The sequence below is a fragment of the Natrix helvetica genome, assembly GCF_964273705.1.
Source record: "Natrix helvetica genome assembly, chromosome: Z".
Lineage (NCBI taxonomy): Eukaryota > Metazoa > Chordata > Lepidosauria > Squamata > Natricidae > Natrix > Natrix helvetica.
In genome coordinates this window covers 137,125,298-137,150,851 of record NC_138554.1, presented here as the reverse complement: position 1 = coordinate 137,150,851, position 25,554 = coordinate 137,125,298, and the positions used below count along the sequence as shown (strand labels likewise).

Genomic DNA, 25,554 nt, shown 5'->3' with positions numbered 1-25,554 from the left:
GGAGAACCACTGCAAAACGGTGCCCCTCACCCCCAACCCCTCCAGGCGACGCAATAGGATACCATGGTCGATGGTATCAAAAGCCGCCGAGAGATCTAACAGGACCAGGATGGATGAACAGCCCCCATCTCTGGCCCTCCAGAGATCATCCACCAACGCGACCAATGCCGTCTCCATGCTGTGACTGGGCCGGAAGCCGGACTGGCGCGGATCCAGATAATCAATTTCCTCCAGGTGCCGTGGGAACTGTTGCGCCACCACTCTCTCTACAACCTTCGCCAAAAATGGAAGGTTGGAGACAGGACGGTAATTAACTAAATTAGCTGGGTCCAGGGAAGGCTTTTTGAGTAGGGGCCTCACCACCGCCTCTTTCAAGACGGCTGGTAAGGACCCCTCCCTCAGTGAAGCGTTCACTAATTCCTGGAGCCAACCTCGTGTGACCTCCCAGGATGCCAGTACAAGCCAGGAGGGACACGGGTCCAGTAAACATGTGGTGACTCGCAGTCGTCCACGTAACCCGTCCATATCGTCGGAAGTAACAGAGTCAAACTCCTCCCAGAATGGAGCCTCAAGACCTGCCTCCGACGTCTCTTCTAGACCGCTAGCGGAGACCCATTCGCTGCGAATCTGAGCGATTTTGTCCTGCAGATATTCCCCAAACTCCTCTGCTCTATCCTGCAAGGGTGCTTCCCGCGGCCTCTGAGAAAGGAGGGAGCGGGTCACCCTAAACAGGGCGGCAGGGCGGTTATCTGCGGACGCAATAAGAGTGGCACAATATTGTCGTTTGGCCACTCTTAATGCCACAAGGTAAGTCCGTAAATAGGCTCTTACCTGTGCTCGGTCAGATTCGGAGCGTGACGATCTCCATCTGCTCTCTAGGCGTCTCTTGCGACGCTTCATCATCCCCAGCTCCTCGGTAAACCAAGGGGCCTGGGTGATTCAATGCTGCAAGAGAGGCCGCAAAGGCGCAACCCGGTCCAAGGCACCGGCGGCCGCACTGTTCCATGCGGCCACTAGGTCCTCCGTCCGGGTGTGGGTCAGGGCTACAGGGAATGGCCCAAGCTCCGTCTGGAACCTATCAGGTTCCATCAAGCACCTGGGGCGGAACCATCTAGAGCATTCCGGTTCCGCCTCCCCGCGATGGGGAGCAGTGGTTGGAAAGTCGCGGGGAGGCGGAGAAGTGAGTGATCTGACCATGACAGGGGCGTGACAACTAAATCCCCTACTCCCAGATCACTCCTCCACTGGCCAGATACAAAAATAAGGTCCAGTGTGTGACCTCCCTCGTGTGTGGGGCCCCGAATTACCTGGGTCAGGTCCATGGCTGTCATGGAAGCCATGTACTCCCGAGCTACCTCAGAAGTTTCCCCTACCGATGGCAAGTTAAAGTCCCCCATGACTAACAGCCTGGGGGTCTCAACTGCCATCTCGGAGATCACCTCGAGGAGCTCTGGCAGGGCCGCTGATGCATAGCGAGGAGCCAGGTATACAATCAGCAAGCCCAACTGTCTCCCTGGGCCCCACTTCACACATAGGGACTCACAACCGGTTATCTGTAGCACAGTGGACTCTCTTGGCTCAAGACCCTCCTTTACAATAACCGCTACCCCACCACCCCTACCCTGGGCCCGCGGCTGATGAAATGCATGGTAGCCCGGCGGGCACATTTTCACGAGGGGGAGACCTCCCTCGTGGCCCAGCCAGGTAATAATTAGACATTATGTTTTCTCCTTATGAATAAATACCTGGGCAACGACGGGTTATCAATTAGTATTTAATAAGTGGGATGCTTATTTTATTAATGCCCTTTCAATGTGACAGCTAACGTCTACCTTACTTTCTCTAGAGTGGCTCAAAGATTTTGATCAACTGTATTTGCTGGGAAAATTTGATTCCCAGTAATTGCAATGACTTCTCTTCCTTTTCCCATCTTTACCTTCCAATTCCGTTTTCTACATCCAACTCTAATGCAGTTTGGAGATGATGACATGTATATGATGTAAACAACACCGAGACACGGCATTTGCCAAGAGGACACAATTCCCCTCTAGAAGGTTGAATTTTGAATGCAGAATCCTGCAGAAAGAAAGAAAATTGAGTGTTCATATAATCCAGAACCCTCGAGGCTGGGTGGGAAATGAAGGGACATATTGTTCAAACAATCTAGAGTACAGGTAGTCCTCGACTTATGCCACAACTGAGTCCAAAATTTCTATTGCTAAGTGAGACATTTGTTAAGTGAGTTTTGTCCCATTTTATATCCTTTCTTGCCACAGTTGTTAAGTGAATCACTGCAATTTGTTAAGTTGGTAACAGGGTTGTTAAGTAAATCTAACTTTGGTTCTCAGAAAATCATAAAAGATTATCACATGACTCCAGGGACACAGCGATCATCTGACTTGGATCAGATGGGGATATTGCAAAGGTCATAAATGTGAAAAACAGTCGTATGTCACTTTTTTCCAGTTATTATAACTTTGAATGGTCACTAAATGAACTGTTGTACCTTGAGGACTACCTGTATCAGGTTGAGGATAGCTCGACTAGTATTCTGCATTAGAGAGCTTTCCAATTTAAACCCATGTTCAGCCACAGGATAACGAAATGAAGAAGGCAAAGTTAAGGTGGGATCTCTTGGCTGTGATCTGACATCCGATTAGTCAGTGAAACAGATGTCAGACTTAAGGAAATGAGATGAAAAGCCTCATGGAACAACATTACCTCCATGCCTCTTTCTGTTATGCAGGTAGGTCTTTCCTGAATTTTCCATTTTCCTGGCAGCTGACTTAAGTTTTCTATTTCCAAAGAACAGGTCACGCTTTCTCCCAGTTTAATCAGACCCATATCGATGGATGTCACGTCAATGGAAAGAAGAGGCCCCTAGGAAAAATTAGGTCAATTACATGTTGAAAGAAACTTCTTTTATTATTATTTTTGACATTTCTTTCTTTCTCTGAAGGATACAATCATTTTCAGAGCTGTCTGTAGGGTAGGGTAAAAAAAAAATCAAGATGGTGGCCAGGATCAAAGCTCTGCCCATTTTTTAATGTGAGTCACTGTCATCTTTAATTTTGGGGAACAAATCTTGAGGACAACTCTGCCCCAGAGTTTTACCTTGGCCTCCATTTCTTGGCATGCCATAGGACTTGGAGGCTGGCCAGAGAAGCAGACCAGGTTCAGGCTTAAGAAAGTGCAATCTTCTCTGCAATAATTGTGAATGGGCACAGGGCTTCTGAATTCTGTTTTGATCTAAAACAGTGGTTCTCAACCTGTGGGTCGGGACCCCTTTGGGCTCGAATGACCCTTTCACAGGGGTCGCCTAAGACCATTGGAAAACACATATTTTCAAAAAAATACGGAAAACATAAAATAATTTTATAGTTGGGGGTCACCACAACATGAGGAACTGTATTAAAAGGTCACAGCATTAGGAAGGTTGAGACCCACTGATCTAAAAGTTTCTAAGCTATGTACGTAAAGAGCAAATAAAGATAAAATTAAACACAAACTTTAAAAATGAAATTCCAGTGCAAATATCTTAAAACAAATTATGTTCTATCAAGTTGTTGACTTTTTCCAGTACTCAGGTAGTTCCCCGGTTCCTCGGGATCTTTGAAAGATATGGTACAATCAGAGGTGGCATTCAGCCAGTTTGAACTGGTTTATCCGAACTGGTAGCAGAAATGCACCATCCTATTTAGGCAAGTTTTTGAGACTGGGTGCATGCATGGAAGGGGCTCAAAGCGAGCAGGTGCGCATGTAATGAACCGGTAATAACAAAATGTGAAACCCACTCCTGGGTACAATGGTTCTGAGATGACATCTGCCAGCTCCTTCAGAACTTTGGGATGTAACCCATGAGGTCTCAGTGATTTATATTTGTCAAAGTCAGACAGGTGTTCTCTTATCATTTCTTTGCTTATTTTAATTTTTTTTATTTCTACTCTGTCTTTTACAAGTGTAAAATAGTTTTTTTGTAAGTTGGGCTGGTTTCTTTTTGCGTGAAGACGGATACAAAGAATGAGTTAAGCAGCTCTGCTTTCTCTCTATTGCACGTTACTTTCCTTGCCATCTTCTCTCTTTAGTGGACTGACTGTTTCCTTGACTTTTTTCTTGTTATTTATGTGTTGAAAGAAACTTTTGTATTGTTTTTGATATTTGTTGCAAGTCTTACTTCATTCTGAGCCTTAGTTTTCCTGAGATCATCTTTGTAAGTTCGGGCTATTTGTTAGTATTCTGCCTTAGTTATATGTTTATCCACTCTTGTAAACAGATACAGCGAATAGATTTTCTCCAGGACAATCTGTTCCTAAACACTATCCACTAACATGAAACCAAACATCCATCAGGACCAGAAATATTCAATCTCTGAAGCCTTCTGAAAGAGCCAGATGTTAACAAGATTGAAGGATGCAGGAATGACAGCCTCTCTCCATTCTGTTCCTCATTTTTTCCCGTTACAGTGGGAATAGCTACTCTCTGCTCAATATTAGCAAAATAATAAGACATTTCATATATTTAAATCTGGTATCTTCATAAATGCTAGCATAATCCATTCCTCCTGGCCCGATAAAGCATGATGACAGCTCTCAGAATTGCCAGTCGAGATAAACACAGAGAGGATGTCACGAAAATTCACCTGAAAGAGGCGAAACTTCCTACCTTAAAGTCGGCCTCGATGTACAAAAAGACAGGATCCTGTGAGAGAGTGATTTCACACTCTAGCTTGTGACAGGAACGGCCTGGCTTCCCTCCTGTGATCACAAACTCAAACACATGACTTGCACCTGCACCTAGAAAAGACAAGCCTCTTACACTGATCGGGGGAGGAGGAGGAGGGAGGGGGGATGATACAGTTTTTTTTTAAAAAGCCAACATTTTTTCCCAAACTAAAACCAGCAGGAAACCCAATCATTTGAGACAAATGGTTGTCCAATCTCTTCTTGAAAACTTGCAGTGATGCAACTTCACAACTTCTGGAGGCAAATTCTGTTCCACTGATTACCGTATATTTTTGGAGTATAAGACGCACCTTTTTCCTTCAAAAAAGAGGGTGAAAATCTGGGTGGGTCTTATACACTGAATACAGCATTTTTTGCCTCCTGAAACCCCACCCACTTCACCAAAATGGCCCTGCATAGCTTTTAGGAGGCTTTCAGAGAGCTCCTGATGGCTGGGGAGGGCAGAAATGAGGACAAAATGGGCCCTTTTGTGCTCAATTCCCCCCCCCCCAACCCCTAAGGAGCACTCTATAAGCTTCCTAATGTTTTTTCTTTTTTGAAAAAAAAGGTCATTTTTTGCTTGTTTTTGTCCCCCACCCCCCACCCTCCGGAACACTCTACAAGCCTCCTAAGGGCTATTCATGCCCTTTTTTGGGGGGAAAAAAAAACGGGCCCGTTTTTGTGAAAAACGGGTCATTTTTGGGAGGTTTGCAGAGTGCAAAAACTTTTTTTTTAATTTGCCTCTTCAAAACCTTGGTGCGTCTTATACTCCGGTGAGTCTTATACTCCGAAAAATTGTTCTCGCTGTCCGGAAATTTCTCCTTAGTTCTAGGTTGCTTCTCTCCTTGATTAGTTTCCATCCATTGTTTCTTCTTCTGCAGGTTCTTTAGAGAACAGATTGACCTTCTCTTCTCTGAAACAGCTCCTCAAATATTGGAAGATTGCTATCATTAGACATTCCCAGTTCCCTTAATCATCATATGGTTTAATCTCCAAGTCCCTAATGATCTTTGTGGCTTTTCTCTGAACTTTTTCTAGGGTTCCCACATCTTTTTTATATCAGGGCGACCAAAACTGGATTCAGTATTCCAATTGTGGTCTTACCAAGTTTCCTTATTTTAATATTCTCTTTATTATAGCCAACAATAAAAAGATATTTTACCTAATTTTCCGGTAGAAGGTTCAACTTCCACTATGTCGCAGTCAAAGATTTTCCCCCATCTAAATGTGATGGCAGAGTGGCTGCTATTAAGCATCTACAATTCCAGAAATGAAGGAGCAGTTAATCCCCTCATACAGGATAAAAGTATTCATTTTCATTTAATTAAAACGCAGATCACATTTGAGTTAAGGTCACTATTATGACCAGAGTTTCCATGGCTAAGGCAAGGCAGTTGTTAAGTGAATTGTGCCCAATTTTATCACCTTGCTTGCCGTGGTTGTTAAATGAATCACTGCTGTTAAGTAAATCATGCAGTCATTAAGCGAATCCAGCTTCCCCCTTTGAGTCTGCTTTTTGAAAGCCAGGTTGCAAATGGTGATCACACAACCCCAGGATGCTGCAACCTTCACAAATATATAGCAGTTGCGAAGCACCCAATTTTGATCATTTAACCATGAGGATATTACGTTGGTTGTAAGTTCAAGAGGCAAGAATAAATTACTTCGAACTGTCATTAAATCGACGGTTTTAAGTCAGGAACTATCTGTATGTAAAACATAGTTTCCCACAAGGCAGCCATGTCCAATTTGCTGCAACAACAACAAATAAACATTTAACATAAGCTGTTGTGGTCTACGCTCCACTACATTAGATCTGGAGTATACTGTAGGTAGTCCTCGACTTACGACCACAATTGAGCTCAAAATTTATGTTGTTAAGTGAGACGTTTGTTAAGTGAGTTTTGCCCCATTTTACGACCTTTCTTGCCACAATTGTTAAGTGAACCTCTGCTGTTGTTAAGTTAATAACACGGTTGTTAAGTGAATTTGGCTTCTCCATTGACTTTGCTTGTTAGAAGGTTGATCACATGACCCCGGGATACCTGCAACTGTCATAAATATTAGTCAGTTGCTAAGCATCTGATATTTTGATCATGCAACTTTCGTAACTATGAAAAACGGTCACTTCTTTCAGCGCTGTTATAACTTTGATCTGTCACTAAACAAGCTGTTCTAAGTTGAGGACTACCTGCATTATCCCAAAGTACGCTTATAGAGATGACAGTGACCAGAAAGAGAAATGCTATTAATTCAAGGAGGGATCAGAAGGATGCGAATGAGGAAGAAGTAAACATCAGCAAATAACTTATAGAGGACAGTAACAAACCGTTTCTTGGATGTGATATAACCAACTGCAAGGCACAAGAAAACAAGAATCTGATTTACTAATGGTAAAGGCAAATTGGCATCAGATAAGAGTCAATGGACTTCAAGGGAGGGGAAGGACTTAGATCTTTTTTCAGAGTGGTAGGGGCTCCAGGCTGATGATAACATTTGGCCCTGCCCTTGTGATGAACAGGTGCACGGCACAGGGGTAACAAAGACAGCTGGCAGTTCAAGCCCCCCCTCAGCTCCCACATTTCTGGCAAGTCCCAGAGCAAAGTGATCACACACAACACACACACACACACACACACACCTCCAGCAGCGTCTGGCTGTAAGTAGTCCAGCACAACACATCTGCAAAGGAAGAAATCCAGGAGTCCAGAAAGTGAAGGAGCAAGGCAAGTAATCCAGAAATCCAGAAAGAATGCAAGGAATCTAGGAGAGTTCAAAAGTCGGCACTCAATACTCCATGAATTCAGTGTTTGTTCCCGACAAATGCCCCTCCCCACAGTGTTTCCTTAAGTCTCAATCCCCAAGTGTGCCTTGTGAAGAGAGGTGGGGTGCTCTCTTCCCAAGTAGTCGGGTCAGTCTGTGCTGTTTTCGCTTTCTCTCCACTCTCCGTGCTCGCGGATTAGGAGCAGGTGGTCCTTGCCTGAGCTCTGTCTCCCATGCTCACTGCTTAGCCTCTCTTGGTCATCCTGCCCCCCTTTCCTCCCTACTTACAAGCTGTCCCAATCCTGAAAGGCCCTAGCCCCGTGATGGCGAACCTATGGCACCTGTGCCACGGGTGGCACATGAAGCCATATTTGGTGGCACACCAGCTGTCAGCTCCGGTGCGCACGTATATGGCGGCCACCTGGTTTTTCACCCTTCCGGAGGACCAGGGGAGGCCGTTTTCACCCTCTCCAGGCTTCAGGAAAGCCTCTATAGCCTGGGGAGGGGGTCACGTGCGCTTGTACAGGTGGGCGAAGAGATTGAGTGGGCACGTGTGCGCGCACGATAGTATATTTGGGCACACCATAAGAAAAAGATTTGCCATCACTGCCCCAGCCTGACTTGGCCTGCTCTTCCCCATTTTCCTCTGAAGCCAACAAAGCCGCCCCCTCGATCTCCGTGGACTCCAGGGCCAGCACATCTTCCTCTGCAGGTTCAGGCTCCGGCAGGGGCATGGCAGCCCTCCTGCTCAGCCTGGGCATGGCCTACATCGATCTTGCAACCAAGGCATCTTTGTGTCTAACTAAGGTTAGATCTCCAGGACTTAATCTGATAACATGAATTTAAGATTTAGATTGATGCAGGATTGTAAGGTAAATGAGAAGTACAGTCAGTCTTCGAGTTACCACAGTTCATTTACTGACCGTCCAAAGTTACAACGGCACTGAAAAAAGTGACTTATGACCATTTTTCACAGTTACGACCTTTGCAGCATCCCCATGATTATGTGATCAAAATTCAGACGCTTGGCAACTGGCTCATATTTATGACGGCTGCTGTGTCACGGGATCCCCTTTTCTGACCTTCCAACAAGCGAAATCAATGGGGAAGCCTGATTCATTTAACAACCGAGTTACTAACTTATCAACTGCAGTGATTCACCTAACAACTAGGACAAGAAAGATCATGAAATGGGGGCAAAACTCACTTAACAAATGTCTCACTTAATAACAGAAATCTTGGGCTCAATTTTGATCGTAAGTCGAGGACTAGCTGTATAGAAGGGGAGAATAAAAGCAAACCTGGGCAATCATCAAATTATCTGTCAAGCATAAATCGTTTTGAAATAGTCTTTTTCAGAATAATATACAGGTAGTCCTCTTACAAAAGGCTTAAATGGCATTGAGAAAAGCGACTTAATACCGTTTTTCACAAAAAGCCATTGTGGCTTTTGCGGCATGTGATAAAAATTCACACACTTGGCAAATGACTCATACTTATGACAGTTGCGGTGTCCCAGGGTCATGTGATAACTTTTTGAGACCTTCTTCCAAGCAAAGTCAATGGGGAAGCCAGATTCACTTAACAACCACTAAATTAACAAACAAACGTGGCAGAAAGGTACCACAGTGGGGCACAAAGTCCACTCAACAAGTGTCCCACTTAACAACAGAAATTTGGGGCTCCATTGTGATCGTAAGTTGAGGACTGGCTGTCCTTATTATTCAGAGGTAGCATTCTTTTACAGACGAAGTTGCACAGTCAATCCTTAAACTCCACGTGGATGCAGAAGAAAAATTTACCTTAAATGTTCTCCTAATATTCACACCAATGTAGTTTTCTCCTGGAATGATTATAGCAGAAGGTTCTAACAAGACCTGGAATGGTTCAGTGGAGCCTTTGGTGTCGATTTCTAAGACAATCACATCTTCCTTTCTCCGTTCTCCATTTTCGTAGTACTCTGAATTCTGAATACTGCATAAAAAATAGGCTCAAATTGGCTCTTGGAAAAGTATCCTGAAAGGAACATCACCAGTGCAATTTTTCCTTTAAGAGAAACTATGCTTGCACAGTTGCTTCACCGATATACTAGCAAATTTTCAAGTGATACACCCCAAATATTATCTTTTTCAGGGGGGAAGGGGTATATCGCTATAATGTACCAAAATGGAAAGGAGGAGGAAAATAAGAAAACTTTCATAGAAACACAAAGCTATGTTTATGTACCCAAACAAAAATAAACAAAGCAACATATGTAAATGTATTATAGCAGATGTATAAAAGGGGGTCCTTCCAAATAACGATTTACCACAGGGAATTGTGCTGCTCACTTTTTCCATTGTAACCATAGAGAACCAATTCAAAGGTCTAGGACAGCGATGGCGAACCTTTTTTGGCTCGCGTGTCACAAGTGAGGGGAGCGCAGGGGGGTCGTGTGCAGGCGTGCTGCACCCATAATGCAATGCGCGAACCCCCACCCAGCGTCGTTTTGAGCGCCCCGAAGGCTTCAGGGACCGTCCGGAGGCTTCCTGAAGCCTTCTGAACGCTTAAAATGACCCTCCGAGCAAACTGGAAGTCATTTCTGGTTTGCTCGGAGGGTCGTTTTAAGCATTCAGAAGGCTTCAGGGAAGCTTCCGGAGGGCCTACGGGGGGGGGGGAGGCTCTTTTCGCCCTCCCCAGGCTCCTATAAAGCCTCTGGAGCCTGGAGAGGGCGAAAAAATGGCTTTTAAAAATGGTGAACTCGTGTGTGCTGGCCAGCTGACAGGGCAGCGCCTCGCGTGTCTTGACAAATGGCTCCGTGTGTCACCTGTGGCACGCGTGCCATAGCCATTGCTGGTCTAGGAAGATCCTCAGCCATCCAAGATTATAGTTGCATCAAAAAGTGGTTTTTAATTTTTCAAAAATAAAAATCACTTTTTATACAACCAGTTCAAAAGCTGAGGACAAACACATTTGTTCCTTTGATTTTTTTACCCCACTTTTATTACTTTCCAAATGACTCAAGGCGGCAAACATATGAAACACGCCTTCCTCCTCCTGTTTTCCTCACAACCACCACCCTGTGAGGTGGGTTGGGGTGAGAGAGAGAGGGACTGGCTCAGCCACCCAGCTCTTTTCGAAGGCGGGACTAGAACTCACCGTCTCCCAGTTCTTGGCCCAAAGACATCCAGCCGGCTTTTGGGCCTAGGATGGGACTAGAACTCACCATCTCCCAGGGGTAGGCCCAAAGATTTCATGCCTAAGATGCAACTAGAAGTCACTGTCTCCTGGTTTCCAGGCCACATTATAAGCACTACACCAGATCGACCCCATCCTCTCTTCTGCTGCCCAAGAAAAATTGTTCGGTTTCTTAAGTATTGCCTTCCCAATTAGGAGCAAACCTCACTAACCATTTTAGAACTGTCCCTCAAGCAAACATGACAGTACTAAACTGTAAGACATATTCTTGTTCTTCCTTTCAGGAATCCCAACTAGGGGCTAGCTTAGTGATGGTGAACCTTTTCAGCACCAAGGGCCCAAACTGGAACGCATGTGCATGTGCGTTCATGCGTATGCGCTACAGCGCTGGAAACCCGAAGGCCAGCTGGCTGGTGCATGAGTGCCTGTTTTTTGGCTGTTTGGGACCATTTTTCAGGTCGTTTACAGTCCATTTTTTGAGTCATTTTCTGGGCCATCTTCAGGCTGTTTTTCTGGGCATTTTCCTGCTGTTTTTCATGCCAAAAAAACCAGCCTGGAAACGGTCTGGAAAACAGCCCCCCAAAGGCCTGAAAACAGCCCGGAAAACAGTGTCCACGAAGACCAGCTGTGTGTGCCAGAAACCACCATCTAACTTGATGGGGGGAATGGAAGGACTTAGATTCCTCTTCAAATCCTTCCATTCCCCACCATCCAGTCAGAGCTGAAGAAGCTTCTTGGATGAGAAGCAAAACGTCTTCAGAGAAAAAACCAGAAAGTCCAGTCGCCTCTTGAAAAAAAGCACCTTTGGGACAACCAGCATGAGTTGCAACCATAATTCCAGCCTCAGCTGCAGCCATAAATTGAGGGCTACCTGTAGTCTAATTGGCCAAGAATAACAAAATAGGAAGCTATCCAAATCGGAAGGGCATCATGGAAACTTACCAATGTGACGCTGGGATATCCTCCAGCACTATTTGAAGCACACTGTGATATTCCTTTAGCTATAACAGAGGAAAAAATAGTGGTTAGTTTATGTACAAAGAGCTTTCAAAAATATACATATTGCTTACTTTAAGGTTACTCATCACAGAGCGGAGCAGTAAATGTTTATCCCGATTGAAGCAGTTTATCTCTGAAGTTGGGATTTAAGACTGGGGGTAAATCCACACAGCACCCCTCAATTCTGAGCACTTGTCCACGTGTCTATCGACTTCCCACAACTAAGGCCGTCTCGGCAGCTGTGGAAATGGAAGTGTATCTCCTTTAATTATTCTGCCTCACAATATTGGCGGACATGCTCTGCCCCAAAAACCTTGTGGCTCCAATTGTTTCTGCTCTACCCTTGTTTAATCTGCTCCCTTTGTCCACCCCTGCGGTCCATTCTGACTACAAAGGAGACTGGAACTCTAGATTCTGCAGCTACTTCCCTTTCCCCACCCGCTTCTTCAAAATAGGCCAATACAGTGCTGGGTCTGGAGAGTGTGAAGCTTTGAAAATGAATAGCCCTGCCAGGTTTAATTGGATGTGTTATCGGAAGGACCTGACTCTTGCCAGAGTGCCTCCTGCGAAAGCTATCAACGCATTAACAAATTAAACTTTCCAACAGAATGAATAAAAAGCAAGCATAAGGAAAGAGGACGTGGAAACTATTTGGAACCGAATGACGGGTGGGTTCATCTCTATCTTCTATTTATCTACATATATAAAAATGGCTTTGTGTATATATGTTCCAGTATAAGTCTGGAACACCTCGAGCAATTTCAGTCAAACCTGGTACACAGATGATTTACTCTCTGGAGAAAAATACTGTGGGGCTAAGACACCTCTAACACCCCTCAGGATGTGTGTTCTGTTAAGATACAGCCTGTTGTGCCTCCAAATGGCTTCTACTGTACTGCCTTAAAATGGCTTCTACTGTACAGCGCAGTGGAGTTGCCATGATAACGGCTTCACAGTACCCCGCAAGGGGGATCCCTCTGGTACGGGGGAAAACCCAATATTAGAAATTATGTGTGGTCCGGACATTTTCAACAAGGCTTTGATTATTTTGAGGACAAATGTATGGCTACAATCAATAAAACATTACTGCCACTCGGCCTGCCTGCACCAATACGAGAACGACACAATGTACTTCACGCAGATAACATACAAGAAAAGAGTTACAATGTTAAACAGCTTAGTGTACATATCGCGGACAAGAAGCCACTTCTAAATCAAGATCATAAAAAAGCATATCAAATGATCATGGATCGGCTAGCAAAACAGCAAGCTAGTATCGCTTTCCTTGACGCTTCTGAGGGCACAGGGAAAACATTTGCAACTAATTTAATTGTTGCCGAAATCAGAGCTTTTCCTGTCTAATACCGGATTAAGATAAATAAATACCCAGGCAACTCCGGATTATCAGCTAGTACTGTGATGACAAACATATGGCACACATGCCCAAAGTGGCCCAGGGAGCCATGTTGCCTGGCACGCACAGCGGTGCCTGTTTCTCTTCTGGGTTTCTGGCTTGCACATGCACACGATGATCAGCTGGTCTTCTGCTTTCTGGCATGCACATACATGCCGGCCAGCTGATCGGCGCAGACGCATGTGTATGCGCAGCAGTAACCGTAAGACTTATTGGCTGGTGCTCATGTGCATGCCGGAAACTGGAAGTTCATTTTCCAGCACCCACATGCCCAGCTCCTCTTCCTGGTCGCGGCTCAGACGAGTGCGCATGTGTGAAGTGCTCCCTTTTTGGCACTCGGTGCCGAAAAGGTTTGCCATCACTGAGCTAGCATGAAAAGTTCATTTTGAATTACATAATTTTGCGAAATATATATTTTATTGCAAAAAAGACAATGCAGGCCGGGTCTTTTTAAAAAGCCTGGTAGGGAACCATACCTGCTGTGGAGAGAAACAGAGGGTGAATGGATGATCGGAATGGGGCTGCAGAGTCCCAGAATTCGGAACGACGGAGAAAGCAGTCTCCATATCCAGGTTGTACTTTATATCTGCAATGTCCATTTTCCCTTCCAGTGTTGGTGACTGCAGGTTGGGCTTCACTATCTGCCAGAAGAAAGGAAGTTCTACGTGGCTGTATAAAGACAATAAGAAAGAAATGCTTTGGCAGCTGTCCTTTTCCTTGCAAGGTAGGAAATGGAAGAAAACTCTTTTTAAGTCAAATATCGATAAAGGAGAATATTTGTAGCTCAGGGATGAAACGAGAGATCCTTGGCGCTCTCTGAGCTTGGCTGTTTTCTTTGTAGACTTGGTAGTCACTGATGCATCCATGCAGGATAAATGGGCGGGGTGGGGTGGGGGACAACTAGTCCCAGTGAGACTGAATTTCCCAACCATCTTGGATTCAGCACCACAGTTGTAAAGAGGAAAGAGGATCTGCAACTGCTTCATTTAAAACTATAAACCTCTCTGAATAAAAGAGATGTACAAAATCCCCAGGCAAGGAACTTCTACCTATAAGTAAGCTACTTTGGACCAAGTTAAAAGCCATTTAGCTATCTTGTAACTATGGGGCTGTGGGACCAGGATAGTGCTCTTCCAAAGGAATCCAGCAAGTTGCATTCCAGGTCTCCAAGTTAATCACATACAGGTAATTTGATGCAAATGTCTCACAGCAAAGCAGGTGAGATATAAGGCTTGGTTCTCACCTGTTACCTATCCCTTTTGGCTGGCTTTGTCAAGTATTGATTCAGCAGCCTTCCTCAAGCTTTGCTACTGAGCTATGGCTCAAAAATCTGCTAGCTCCATCACCAAGCTATGATTCACCCACATTGGAAAGAGAGGAGCAGTGACAACAACATGCTCGTGTTCTGGTTATAGAAGGCCTCAGGTTCCAGACTGCAAGCAGTAAGGCCAGGAAATGCCTTGGTCTGCTGGCTGCAGAATTCTGGAATGTGAAGTCTACACATCTTACACCGGCTGAGAAACACTGCTTTAGAGGATAGTTATTAACTAATCATTCATTCATTCATTTTTTCATTCATTTATTCGATTTATAAACCGCCTCCTCTCCCTGATTGTCCTACAATTTAAATACCACCTGGCATCTTATTTGGCCCTGCCCACAACACTGTCAAATTATTTACTATATTACTATTATTCTTCTCATCCTTCCTAGTACCTATCTCTTTTCTAGTACCTATCTCTTCCCACTTATAACTATAACCATGTTGCTTATATCTTTACGATTTATATTGGGGTTTTTGTTTGTTTTGCTTATTAGTAACCTATGAATATCACTAAGTGTTGTGATACTTGTGATTCTTGATGAATGTATCTTGTCTTTTTATTTACACTGAAAGCATATGCACCAAAGACATATTCCTTGTGTGTCCCATCACACTTGGACACAAATAAAGAATTATTCTATCTATTCTATTTTTCTTCCAAAAAATTCTGCCTGGGCAAGGGAAAAAAGGGGAAAAAGTAAGTTAAACATAGTCAAACTATCGCTAGATAAATGACTGATAATGATAATAATGTAATAATTTGTATTGACATGATAAAAGGGAAAATTGGATATAAATTGTATACAATGTTTAAGAAAAGAGGTTTAATTTTTTGGTTAAAATTAGAGGATTATGTTAAAAATGCAGTGTTAATGGATAAAGTTAGATAAAGGATAACAATGCATATATATGTATTGGTTTGATAAGAGAAAACTTGGTAAAAATTTTAAATGGTGAAAAAAGGGGAAAAAGTAAGTTAAACTTAGTCAAACTATTGTTAAATAAATTACTGATAATGATAACAATGTAATAATTTGTATTGACAGGAAAAAGGGAAATTGGATATAAATTGTAAGCAATGATTAAAAAAAGAGGTTTAAAATTAATTTTTTATTTTGAATGTGTTATAAAGGTATAATGTGGTTAGATGATATTGAAAATAGATAAGGGAATGTCACTATGTGGTTTTGTTTTAAATTTTGGAATGTTTGTTAAAAAGGGACGTTAAAACAACTGCAGTCATATGAAGGATGATATATATAAGTATATGTGATGTAAAATAGATAATTTGATATGAATCAGAGGCGTACCCCAGTGGAGTACCCCAAGGCTCTGTTTTGGGCCCAGTACTCTTCAACATCTTCATCAATGATTTGGATGAGGGAATAAATGGGGAACTCATCAAGTTTACAGATGACACCAAGCTGGCAGGAATAGCCAACACTCCAGAAGATAGGCTTAAGATACAGAAGGATCTTGACAAACTTGAACATTGGGCACTATCTAATAAAATGAAATTCAATGGTGAAAAGAGTACGGTTCTACATTTCGGCAACAAAAACGAAATGCACAGGTACAGTATAGGTCAGCGATGGCGAACCTTTTTTGGCTCGCGTGCCATAAGTGGGGGGAGCGCAGAGGGGTTGTGTGCAGGTGTGCCACACCCATAATTCAATGTGTGACCCCCCGAGTGTGCATGCACGCACTACAAGCGCTCCCCCCATTTTTTGCATGCTTTTTTTGCCCCCCCCAGGCGCCAAGGCTTTATAGGAGCCTGGGGAGGGTGAAAACAGCCCCCCCCCCTCGGAAGCCCTCTGGAGGCTTCAGGAACCTTCAGGACGCTTCCCTGAAGCCTCCGAAGCAGTCAAAACTACCCTCCAATCAAACCGGAAATGACTTTCGGTTTCCTCGGAGGGTTGTTTTGAGCGCTCCAAAGGCTTGAGGGACCTTCAGGACGCTTCCCTGAAGCCTCTGGAGCAGTCAAAACAAACCTCCAAGCAAACAGGAAGTCAGTTCCCAAACTTCCAGTTTGCCCGTAGGGCCGTTTTTTTGCGCTCGGGAGGCTTCAGGGAAGCTCATGAAGCCTCCAGAGTGCCTCCAGGGGGGCGGGGGAGGCTCTTTTCGCCCTCCCCAGGCTCCTATAAAGGCTCTGGAGCCTGGGGAGAGTGAAAAATGGCTTTAAAAAAGGGTGAACTCAGCTGGCCAGCGCGCACATGCACGCTGGCCAGCTGACAGGGCAGCGCCTCACGTGCCCTGACAAATGGCTCCGTGTGCCACCTGTGGCACGCGTGCCATAGGTTCACCATCACTGGTATAGGTGGTACAATTGTAATAACTGTGAAAGGGATCTTGGAGTCCTAGTGGACAACCATTTAAATAGGAGCCAGCAGTGTGCAGCAGCTGCCAAAAAAGCCAACACAGTCCTAGGCTGCATCAACAGAGGGATAGAATCAAGATCACGTGAAGTGTTAATACCACTTTACAATGCCTTGGTAAGGCCACACTTGGAATACTGCATTCAGTTTTGGTTACCACGATGTAGAAAAAATGTGGAGACTCTAGAAAGAGTGCAGAGAAGAGCAACAAAGAGGATTAGGGGACTGGAGGCTAAAACACGGTTTACAGGAACTGGGTATGTCTAGTTTAATGAAAAGAAGGACTAGGGGAGACATGATAGCAGTGTTCCAATATCTCAGGGGTTGCCACAAAGAAGAGGGAGTCCAGCTATTCTCCAAGGCACCTGAGGGCAGGACAAGAAGCAATGGGTGGAAACTAATCAAGGAGAGAAGCAACTTAGAACTGAGGAGAAACTTCCTGACAGAACAATTAATCAGTGGAACAGAATTTGCCTCCAGAAGTTGTGACTGCCCCAACACTGAAAGTCTTTAAGAAGATGTTGGATAGCCATTTGTCTGAAACGGTATAGGGTTTCCTGCCTAGGCAGAGGGTTGGACTAGAAGACCTCCAAGGTCCCTTCCAACTCTGCTATTGTATTGTATTGTATAGAGATGATGACTGTGAAAGAGATGCACGAAAACTCTTTGTAACCAACTGACACACTTTCTACAATTTGTAATGGAGGATGGTTTTGTTTGTTTTTTTATTCAAAAATTTTTTTAAAATGGGGAAAAAAAGAAATTGTGGTTGTAAGTCAATTGTGGTTGTAAGTCAAGGACTACCTGTATTCTCCCTCATGCACATGGCTTGTATATCCTTCAGGGTAATTTAATCAAAAGAAGTGACTCTCCCACAAATACAAAAACATTGGCTTCTAATTTTTCTTCATAGCATTGTCCAATTATGTAACTGTGTGCATATTTTATTTTTGTTTTTCATTGACTTTATTCCTGGCAACCACCTAGAGCCTTGCAACTGCAGTGGGTTGCAATGCAATTCATCATTAACATAAATCAAGAAATCAGTGACAACTGCCAGCAAATGCCTTTTCAACATGCCCTAATCAATCAACGTACGAGACTAGAGTCTTAAAAGCAGTCACTGCATGTCCAGATAGAGCCATCAGTTAAATCATTATGGGATGGTTCCCATGGACTCTTTTGTTCCCCTATCTGCTTGTCCCATGGAAATCTGGACATCATCAAACGTAATCGGCTGGGCCATACTTGGTTTAGCAGAGAACAGACAGGAAGTTTTCTGTTTTCTATGGAAATCAAGCCACAGACTCTGTACTTAACCTCACCCTGATATGCCACAATCTGGGTTTCTTTGTGCTTTCTGTGTTCTTTGGTTACGTGGACCTTTCTCCTCTCTTCTTTGAAAAGCAAAACTGATCAACTGCAATGGAGAAATTTGGCCTGGGATATCCAAGGGCATTGGCCCTGTTCACACAACACTATGACCTAGGTCAGTGGAAAAGTGGCTCTCTTATGACAATATAAAAAAGAAACCAATATATCCAATCAATTAATTCTCAAGAGATTAAATGGAGTGAAAACCAGATCCAGTCATACATTGGAGTGAACGAACTCCATCCATGCATTTGTCATATAGGGATGTCTAAATCCAGATAATTAAACCCCTTCACCTATTTAAGCCTTCAAGAAAAAGAGTTTGAGTAACTGGAAAGCAAATCCTGCTGCTATTTTACCCTTGATATCTGCCCCGCACCCTTCTATCCTTCCACAAGACCTGGCTCTACCAGTTGGTCTGGGGACCCAATGGGGGAGCCCCACACTGGAGGCGGCCATCAGATTGATAGCAAAAGCCACCTCCCCCTTCTTGGCATTCCCTGCTTCCACCTGCCCATCTTTTAATCTTGTTTTTCCTTGTTTATTTCAATGTTTATTATTTCACAATTTTGCTACCATTATGTTTACACTTCTTTTCATTTCTGTTTTTACTGTTTTACTGTTATAAACCTCATAGAGCAGAGATGTCAAACACAAGGCTCAAGGGCCGGATATGGCACACAGGGTGCTTAGATCTGGCTCGCGGGGCCACCAGAGCGATGGTCTGCGGTGCCTCTGCCAGCAAAACGGAGCTTGGGGATGTCTTTGTGCGTCCCTTCCCAGCTCTGTTTTTGCTGGCAGAGGGTTGCAGGAGGCCATTGCAGCTGAAACGGAGCTTGGGAGGCCGTTTTCGCAGGCCGCCACAGGGGCCCCCAACACGAGTGACCTTGAGCTGGGCACGCCCATCCCGGTCCCCCAAGGTCAAATACAACCCTGATGCGGCCCTCAATGAAATGGAGTTTGACACTCCTGGCCCGGAGTCAGAGCTGAAGAAGCTTCTTGGATGAGAAGATAAATGTCTTCAAAGAAAAACAAATACCTTTTGGAAAAGCACCTTTGGGACAAGATGGGCAAATATTTCAAGCTCCACTTTTGACGGGGAATTATGAACTAAGGTCTTCATAGTGACTCAGAACATTTTGTTTAGATTATTTTAATCCTATCTTTTTTATTGTTATAAAGAACTCGAGGTAGCAAATATACCTAATGCTCTTTCCTCCTCTTATTTCTACACAACAACATATCTACAAAGTGAATTAATTGATAAGAGAATGACTGTCCCAAAGTCACCCAGTCAGCTCTCATATCTAAACTGGGATTAGAACTCAGAGTCTCCTGGTGATTGATCCAAAGTCACCCAGCCAATTTTCATACCTGAAGTGCAAACTCAAATTCACTGTCTCCTAGTGATTGGCCCAAAGTCACCCAGTGGGCTTTCATGCCTAAGGTAGAACTAGAATTCATAGTCTCTAGCTTAATGCTTTATCCACTACACCAAACAGTGTGGATCAGTGTGATTTATTGGAAGATACTCATGATTTAAATCTGAGTGGTGTGGTGGCCTAGAGGTGGAACTCTCACCTCACAATCAGGAGGCTCTGAGTTCGATCCTAGGTAGAGGCAGATATTTTTCTCTCTGGGCACAATGAGAGTATATCTGCTGAATATAACTCCACATTGGCAACAAGAAGAGCATCCAGCCAGTAAACTCCAATTAGTTCCCCCTGATTCCACCCTGCAAGGCATTATGGGGTCATTAAATGAAGAAGAAGAAGATGATGATGATGATGATGAGTCATGATTTAAATCTCACTCATTTCAATTAGGGGGAAAAGTGCAACTGTGTCTGTTCCCCACCACATCCTGCAGACATGCCCAAATCTTCCAATTCCTGCACTACAATATGAGCATCATACATACGTTATATTTCTCAGAATCAGTGTTTTCTCTGACTTAGAATGTGGGTTCAGTGGCTTAAAGCGTACAAGGTGCTGCGAGGTAATGTCTATAAGTTCGCCAGGCAGGGGAGTGCTCTCTCCACCAGAAACGGACAAAAATTCCAACGCTATCAGCTCTCCGAGTCCTGGGAATGAACGGAATACAAGAGTCTTTTTAAAAAAAATCTTGCAACAAAGATATAGGGATTAGATGATTAGCTCACCATGCAATTTATCATAATTTATCATAATATCTTGGGAGTTGAAAGGGACCACAAGAAGCCATCATGTCCAACCATCAGTGGGGGAGTTCCTTGCTGCAGGACTTCTGATTCAATTATTCCCGCAGAGGGTGGGCTCATTTCTGCTTAAAAACATTTCATCAGGGGGATCTCATCACCATCCCCAAGTCACTGGTCACAGTTTCAGGCTGCAATTACCATTAGGGAGCTTTCCTTCGGCTCATTACAGAAGACCATCCAGGCAGAAAACCATATTTTTATTTTTAATGTTGCCTTTGCTATCTTTGTGTTATATTTGTGCTGATAAATAAATAAAGGGAGACTAGTATAGATCTATTTCGAGCTATTTAGCTCTCATCAGCTAGCCATACCCTTACTGGGATTCGAACCTGGGCTGTATTATATATGTATGTATGTATGTATGTATGTATGTATGTATGTATGTATGTATGTATATGTGTGTGTGTGTGTGTGTGTGTGTATATATATATATATATATATATTTGTGTTACAACGAATGGCTAGCTGATGAGAGCTAATTAGCTCGAAATAGATCTATGCTAGTCTCCCTTTATTTATTTATCAGTACAAATACAACACTATATATAATGGTGGCAAACATACCTAATTCTCCTTCCTCCTCCTGTTTTCCCCCAACAACCACCTTGTGAGGTGGAATGGGCTGAGAGAGTGGGACTAAAGTCACCCAGCTGACTTTCATGCCTAAGGCAAGACTTGAACTCCTCATCGCCTGATAATTGACCCAAATTCACTTAACAACTGCAATGGATTTGCTATATGGCAAAAAAGGTTATAAAATCAAGCACAAGTATCTTAATAATTGCTTAGCAAAGGAATTCTGGTTTTAGTGCCTCCAGAAGTTGTGAATGCCCAACACTGGAAGTCTTTAAGAGGATATTGGATAGCCATTTGTCTGAAACAGTATAGGGTTTCCTGCCTAGGCAGGGGGTTGGACTAGAAGACCTCCAAGGTCCCTTCCAACTCTGCTATTGTATTGTAATATTATTGTAACATTATCCTGGCTCTCTAATGCTACGGTTAAAGAATGAAATCTCTTAAGAATCTATTCAGCTTGGCTTATAGTTTTGTTAATTTGCATCTGGAGGTCTCCAACTGCATACATGATACTAGCAGTTAATTTGAACTGTGGTGATGCAGTGGTTAGAATGCAGTATTGCAGGCTAACTCTACCAACTGCCAACACTTTGATCCTAACCGGCTCAAGGTTGACTCAGCATTCCATCTTTCCAAGGTGGGTAAAATGAGAACCCAGATTGGGACCCAGATTGGGTCCAATCGCTTATAGAGGGGTGTAAAGCATTGTGAAGTGGTATATACATCTAAATGCTATTGCTATTACTATTAGTGAAGCCCAACCTCTAGCCCAAACCTCAGGCGTTTTAGATGTAACGGGAAAAAAACCAAAGAGATGTGAGTGGCAAACCTGTCACGGTAATCTCGTTGACATGGCAGTTGTCACAAACGGTGATGTACGTCACTGATAGGATTTCAGCAGAAACGGGCATGAACACTACCTGAAAATGAACATTTCTGCATCATCAAAACACCAGCAATTGTAAGAATTTTTTTTTAAAGAGGTTAAGAAACTAAAAGTGGCAAATATCATCATGAATTTCTTCCAGGATGTACTTTGGCAATTCTCTGAGAATTTCTGTTACTGATCTGTAGCTCCCACATCTTATTCTATAAACATTATTTTTAAATAAATATATTTTGCTGCAACTGTCTTTACCACAGGTAGTTCTCAACTTACGACCATAATTGAGCCCAAAATTTATGTTGATCTATTTACCTGACCCTAATATAAATTATCTAGTCAAATAAAGGGGGCATCAGCTACATCCTGCTTTAGAATAACCGAAATGAAGATAAAATGAAAATGGCAGTATTAAGTTTGCAAGTAGACTGGAAGCATGAGCAATATTGCCAGGAACTGACCTCAATTGGGATAGACTGACCAGGAGCAAGTTCGAAGACAGCCGGACAAATCGCAAATGGATATTGCTCCACATAACCCATAGTGGCGACAGACTTCAAATCAAGAGAAAAAAAATGAATCCAATTAAGAGCTGATTCGCATTGCTCCAGGAGAGAGAGAGACTCTATTTTCCAAAGGGATGAATTCTTCCTACTATACAACCCAGGCAGCTTCCACTTGTCTGTTAGCAATAGCACTTAGACTTATATACCGCTTCCCAGTGCTTTCCAGCCCTCTCTAAGCAGTTTACAGAGTCGGTCTCTTGCCCCCAACAATCTGGGTCCTCATTTGACCCACCTCGGAGGGATGGAAGGCTGAGTCAACCTTGAGCCTGGTGGGATTTGAACGGCCAAATTGCAGGCAACCAGCAGTCAGCAGAAGTAGCCTGCAGTACTGCACTCTAACCACTGGATCACTGTGGCTGTTTCTGCTATTCCTAAAAAAAAAAGGCTTTTCGGTCTGAGATAGGGGTGCAACTTATTTTATTTTAGGCAAACCCCTACTCACCAATTTGCTCCTATGCATTGACACACAATATCACCTCCCTTTTAGCCCCTATTTCTTGCTTTTCACAGCTCTCATTTTTCAAAATAAGAACATAGAAGATCATAGAGCTGGAAGAGACCTGGGAAGTCTTCTAATCCAACCCACCTACCCCCTGCTCAAAGCAGGAGACCTTATAATATCCCTGTCAAATGGCTGTCCGATCTCTTCTTAAAAACCTCCAGTGATGGAGCTTTCACAACTTCTGGAGGCAACTTCTGTTCCACTGATTAATTGTTCTGTCAGGAAATCTCTCCTTAGTTCTAAGTTGCTTCTCTCCTTGATTAGTTTCCACCCATTGCTTCTTGTTCTGCCCTCAGGTGCTTTGGAAAATAAGCTGACCCCCATCTTCTTTGTGGCAGCCCCTCAATAACAACAAGAAATAACTCAGTTGTTAAATCAGGAATTATTTTCTAACTGTAATTTCTCCTTAGTGGTGGGTTGGATCTCTCTTTAACAAGGTTCCACCCATTGCTTCTTGTCCTGCCCTCTGGTGCTTTGGAGAACAGATTGGGCCCTTCTTTTCTAGGACAGCCCCTCAAATATTGGAAGAATGCTATCATGCCCCATCCCAAATCCTTCTCTTTGATAGGCTAGACATACCTAGCTTCCTCAAATGTTCATCCTACAATTTAGCCATCAGTAACATCATCAACACTGCTATTCTGTTCTGTTCTGTTCTGTTCTGTTATATATTATATTATATTTATTAAATTTATAGACCGCCCCCTCTCCCCGGAGGGACTCGGGGCGGTGTACAGACAACACAATAAAAAACAGTATACAAAATTAAATACTCTTAGATACCCATAAAATCAAATTAAATACTAGGCTGTACAGTATGATAAAAATTAAAAACAACCTAAAAACCTACCCCTAAAAATTTAAAATACAGGCTAGAAGGATTAAAACTACGGTTAGGCCAGGCCAGCTAAGTTGAATAGGTGGGTCTTAAGCTTCTTGCGGAAGGAGCGGAGATCGGTGGTTATTCTAATATCGGGGGGGAGGTCATTCCAGAGGGTCGGGCCCATCACAGAGAAGGCCCTACTCCTGGGTGTCGCTTGTTCTGTTCTGTTGTTCTGTTCTGTTCTGTTCTATTCTATTCTTCTATTCTATTCTTCTATTCTATTCTTCTATTCAATTATTCAATTCTATTCTATTCATATTTCTATTCCTATTCTATTCTATTCAACACTACTCTACTCTATCTTTATTGCTCTTCTCTGCACATGGTGAACACTCAAGATCACAGAGAAGCGGAGAGAAAAGATGGAGCAGTCCCGCCTTGGGCACTTTTTTTAACCAAGTGAAATTGGCAAAAGTTCTGCACTTTCACCATTTATCCTCCAGGATCCAAAACTCCAAGTGGTTTTTTTTTAACTGGAACAGGAAGCTAATGAATCAGGGGAATCCACCAACCAAGGGATGAATTCATCTGGCTATTGCAGTGGACAAAGCGGAAGAAGTGGTGGATATTCAAAAAGAGGTTTCTTAAAAGTCAAGGATTATCCATAGCCACATCCCTTCTGGTCCCTTAGAATGCCAATCTTCCCCTTTTGGTTCTTGTTCAATAGGACTGATGCGGTAAGGAAAGAGCATTGGGTTCTGTAACGCTTACCCGAAAGTTAGGTGGTGGCCACATTTCCTTGGGCATAATACAAAACTTTCCAACACTGAGCCCTTCGTTTTTGCACTCAAACTCTACAAATTTTACTCCGCCCACTAAGCAGGCTCCACAGTCCAGGATGTGTGGCACTGAAAGAAGGACAGGTGAAAAAGTAGCAAATGCAAACAGGGGTGAGAATCACATTTTGATTATTTAAAGCAAAAAAAATGGTGAATAAATCTGGAAGAACAGCTTCCACAGTACACAGGAGACTAGGAAGGGTAAGAAGGAAATGACCTGGGGGAGACAGGGCCATGCAAGTTTCTGTTCTCAAGTGAGGGGTCCTTGGTGCTCTCTGAGCTTACCTGTTTTCTTGCAGAAGTTTCATTTCCCTGAACTAGAGCACCAAGGATCAGTCAACACTGAGCTACAAATATTCTCCTTTATGGCTATTCTCAAGTCTCTAGCTGTGAGACTAGGCTGAAGCTGCCTGTTATGGCCCACCAGCAGCCAGTGGAGCTGGCAGCAGATTCGGACAGAGAGGATGTTGGGGAGGATGGGCCAGTCCTGAAGTCTGGGGAAGGCTCTGAGGAGGGCTCTATGTGGGAAGCAGAGAGGGGGCCAGAGCCGTCTGACAGTTATCAGCTGCCTTCAGAGTCAGACTTCAGTGGGGCAGAAGAACAGCTGGAGCCTGTTCCCAGTGTGCGCATGCACAGAGTTGCCAGACGAAAAGAACAGCTAAAGAACAGGGGTTGACTTGGGAGTAAGACCACAGGTGGATGGTAAATGGCCCTTCCCAGAGGAAATAAAAGAGGAGCGAAAGGGGAGGGAAGTTTGCAGGAGACAATTAGTTCGCTTCGTGACTCTCCGAGACTCCTTGTTTTGCAGATCTCGGCCTGGCAGCTCTCCAAGCCAGATAAGGCCTGTGACTGTAAATCCTCCCTTGAAAGACTTTGCTGGATGTGAATGAGCAGAATTCACAGTCAATTAATAAAGGGGTTTTTGTCGGGACAAGGAGTTTGTTTCGTGTTCTTGGGAAGCCTCGGTCAGAACACTGCC

At 43.7% G+C, this 25,554-nt stretch overlaps 1 protein-coding gene across 1 annotated transcript in view; it reads right to left on the bottom strand.

Moving 5' to 3' along the window:
- Positions 1–25,554, bottom strand: part of DLEC1 (DLEC1 cilia and flagella associated protein) — an 84,606-nt gene that overhangs the window by 40,345 nt on the left and 18,707 nt on the right. The window contains exons 10-20 of the mRNA XM_081970185.1: positions 24,508–24,644; positions 22,307–22,399; positions 21,792–21,882; positions 20,068–20,230; positions 13,551–13,743; positions 11,604–11,662; positions 9,287–9,458; positions 5,884–5,977; positions 4,663–4,793; positions 2,722–2,880; positions 1,937–2,076 (exon numbers count right to left, since the gene is read on the bottom strand). Coding sequence (XP_081826311.1) covers positions 1,937–2,076; positions 2,722–2,880; positions 4,663–4,793; positions 5,884–5,977; positions 9,287–9,458; positions 11,604–11,662; positions 13,551–13,743; positions 20,068–20,230; positions 21,792–21,882; positions 22,307–22,399; positions 24,508–24,644 — 1,432 coding nt within the window. The remainder of the gene's footprint in view (positions 1–1,936; positions 2,077–2,721; positions 2,881–4,662; positions 4,794–5,883; positions 5,978–9,286; positions 9,459–11,603; positions 11,663–13,550; positions 13,744–20,067; positions 20,231–21,791; positions 21,883–22,306; positions 22,400–24,507; positions 24,645–25,554) is intronic.